This window comes from Monoraphidium neglectum (assembly GCF_000611645.1).
Source record: "Monoraphidium neglectum strain SAG 48.87 unplaced genomic scaffold scaffold00838, whole genome shotgun sequence".
NCBI lineage: Eukaryota > Viridiplantae > Chlorophyta > Chlorophyceae > Sphaeropleales > Selenastraceae > Monoraphidium > Monoraphidium neglectum.
This window is the reverse complement of record NW_014012790.1, coordinates 19,398-20,828: the sequence shown is the minus strand read 5'-3', so window position 1 is coordinate 20,828 and position 1,431 is coordinate 19,398. Positions and strand designations below refer to the sequence as shown.

Here is a 1,431-nt window from a genome sequence, read left to right as displayed (position 1 = left end):
CCCCAACACTCTCCCCCCCCCCCAAGCCCCAGCGCTGCCCACCTCCTGGAGCACCCGCAGCAGGTGCACCAGCGCGGGCGATGACGCGACCTCCAGCGGCGTCTCCGCGTGCTGCCGCATCAGCGCGCGCTCCCACCGCGCCAGCAGCGCAGCTACGGCGCGCCTGACGGCGTGCGGCGGCGTGCGGGGGAGGCAGGGATTTGGGGGCGGGGGCAGGAGGTGACGTGAAGACTCACAAACGGGGAGTCTGCCATTGCAGTAGGATGCTGCGGGCACACACAACAACACCGGCAGCTCACCGCCCCGGCGACGCAACACACACGTCCTTGCAGTGCTTTTGACAGCCAATTGCGAGCTGCGGTGTGCGATACACAGCCAGCTGCTGCCGCACATGCTGCACTTCAGGCCTCGGCCTACCGGGCGCAGTGGCCACGGGCGAGCTGCACGGCTTAGCTGGCGGCTTGGGAAAGGAGTGGAGAGCGGCTTCGCCACGCAAGCTGGCCAGTATACACGGCCGCCCACTGATCGTCCGCCCACCTGGCGTAGAGCGGGACGTCCCCGAGCAGCAGCACGTTGCGCAGCGCGCACGCCACCTTGAACGGCTTGGACAGCTTGCGGCAGAGGGCGTGCACGTGCATATACTCCCAGAGCGCCCGCACCAGCGCCACCACCGCCCCCAGGGGGTCTGGCACCCGCGGCGCGCCCTCGGGCCGAGGGGACGAGGAGGTCGCGCGTGCCAAAACGCCGGCGCCGCCGGCGGCGGGCGCGGGGTCGTCGGCGGAGGGCGCGGTGCCGACAAGGAGCTGGAAGGCTGTGTTGATGGCCTGGTGGGGGGGAGGAGGGGCGGTCATTGGGATCCCAAAGGGTCAATGGCGGCGAGTCCGCTAAACGGCGGCGACGCCCCTTCCTTTCGCTTGCGGTGGGTGTGCTTCGCAGCCATGTATTAGGCGCGACCGGCAACGCATGACTCCTCGCACCCAGCATCCAGCGCGGGGTGCCGCATGCGGCTGCGAATCATCGAGCGGGCGGCCTCAGCAAGCGACCATTGCCGATGACTTCGGCCGACCCCCAGCAAGGATGCATGGCACCACTACAAAGCGCTCTGCCGCTCACCGCGGGCCGCATGGCGTAGCCGTGCACCATGGCACCATTGTACAGCAGCAGGTGGTCGCCAGCAAACTGCAGCACGACCGCCTCAACAGGCCGCCGCGATGCGGCCGCGCCGGCGCCTCCCGCTGAAGCCTCGGCCCCTGCGCCGCCGCCGCCGCCGCCGCCCGCCGTCGCCGCCTGCCGCATCGCCGCACCCTCGCGCATGAGCGCCGCGGAGAGGCCCCCCACGCCCCCCGCGCCGCCGCCGCCGCCATTCCCAGCAGCGCCGCCAGGGCCGGCGGTTTGCGCAGCGCCGCCGCCAGACGCGGCGGCCCCCGCCTC

At 71.8% G+C, this 1,431-nt stretch overlaps 1 protein-coding gene across 1 annotated transcript; it reads right to left on the bottom strand.

The window, feature by feature from the left end:
* Nucleotides 1-232: 232 nt before the first annotated feature.
* Nucleotides 233-1,314, bottom strand: MNEG_5559 (hypothetical protein; the record flags this gene model as incomplete). The annotated part of the gene is made up of 3 exons (XM_014045969.1): nt 233-266; nt 538-824; nt 1,114-1,314. The coding sequence occupies 3 exons, from the start codon at nt 1,312-1,314 to the stop codon at nt 233-235; spliced, it is 522 nt and encodes a 173-aa protein (XP_013901423.1).
* Nucleotides 1,315-1,431: the final 117 nt, after the last annotated feature.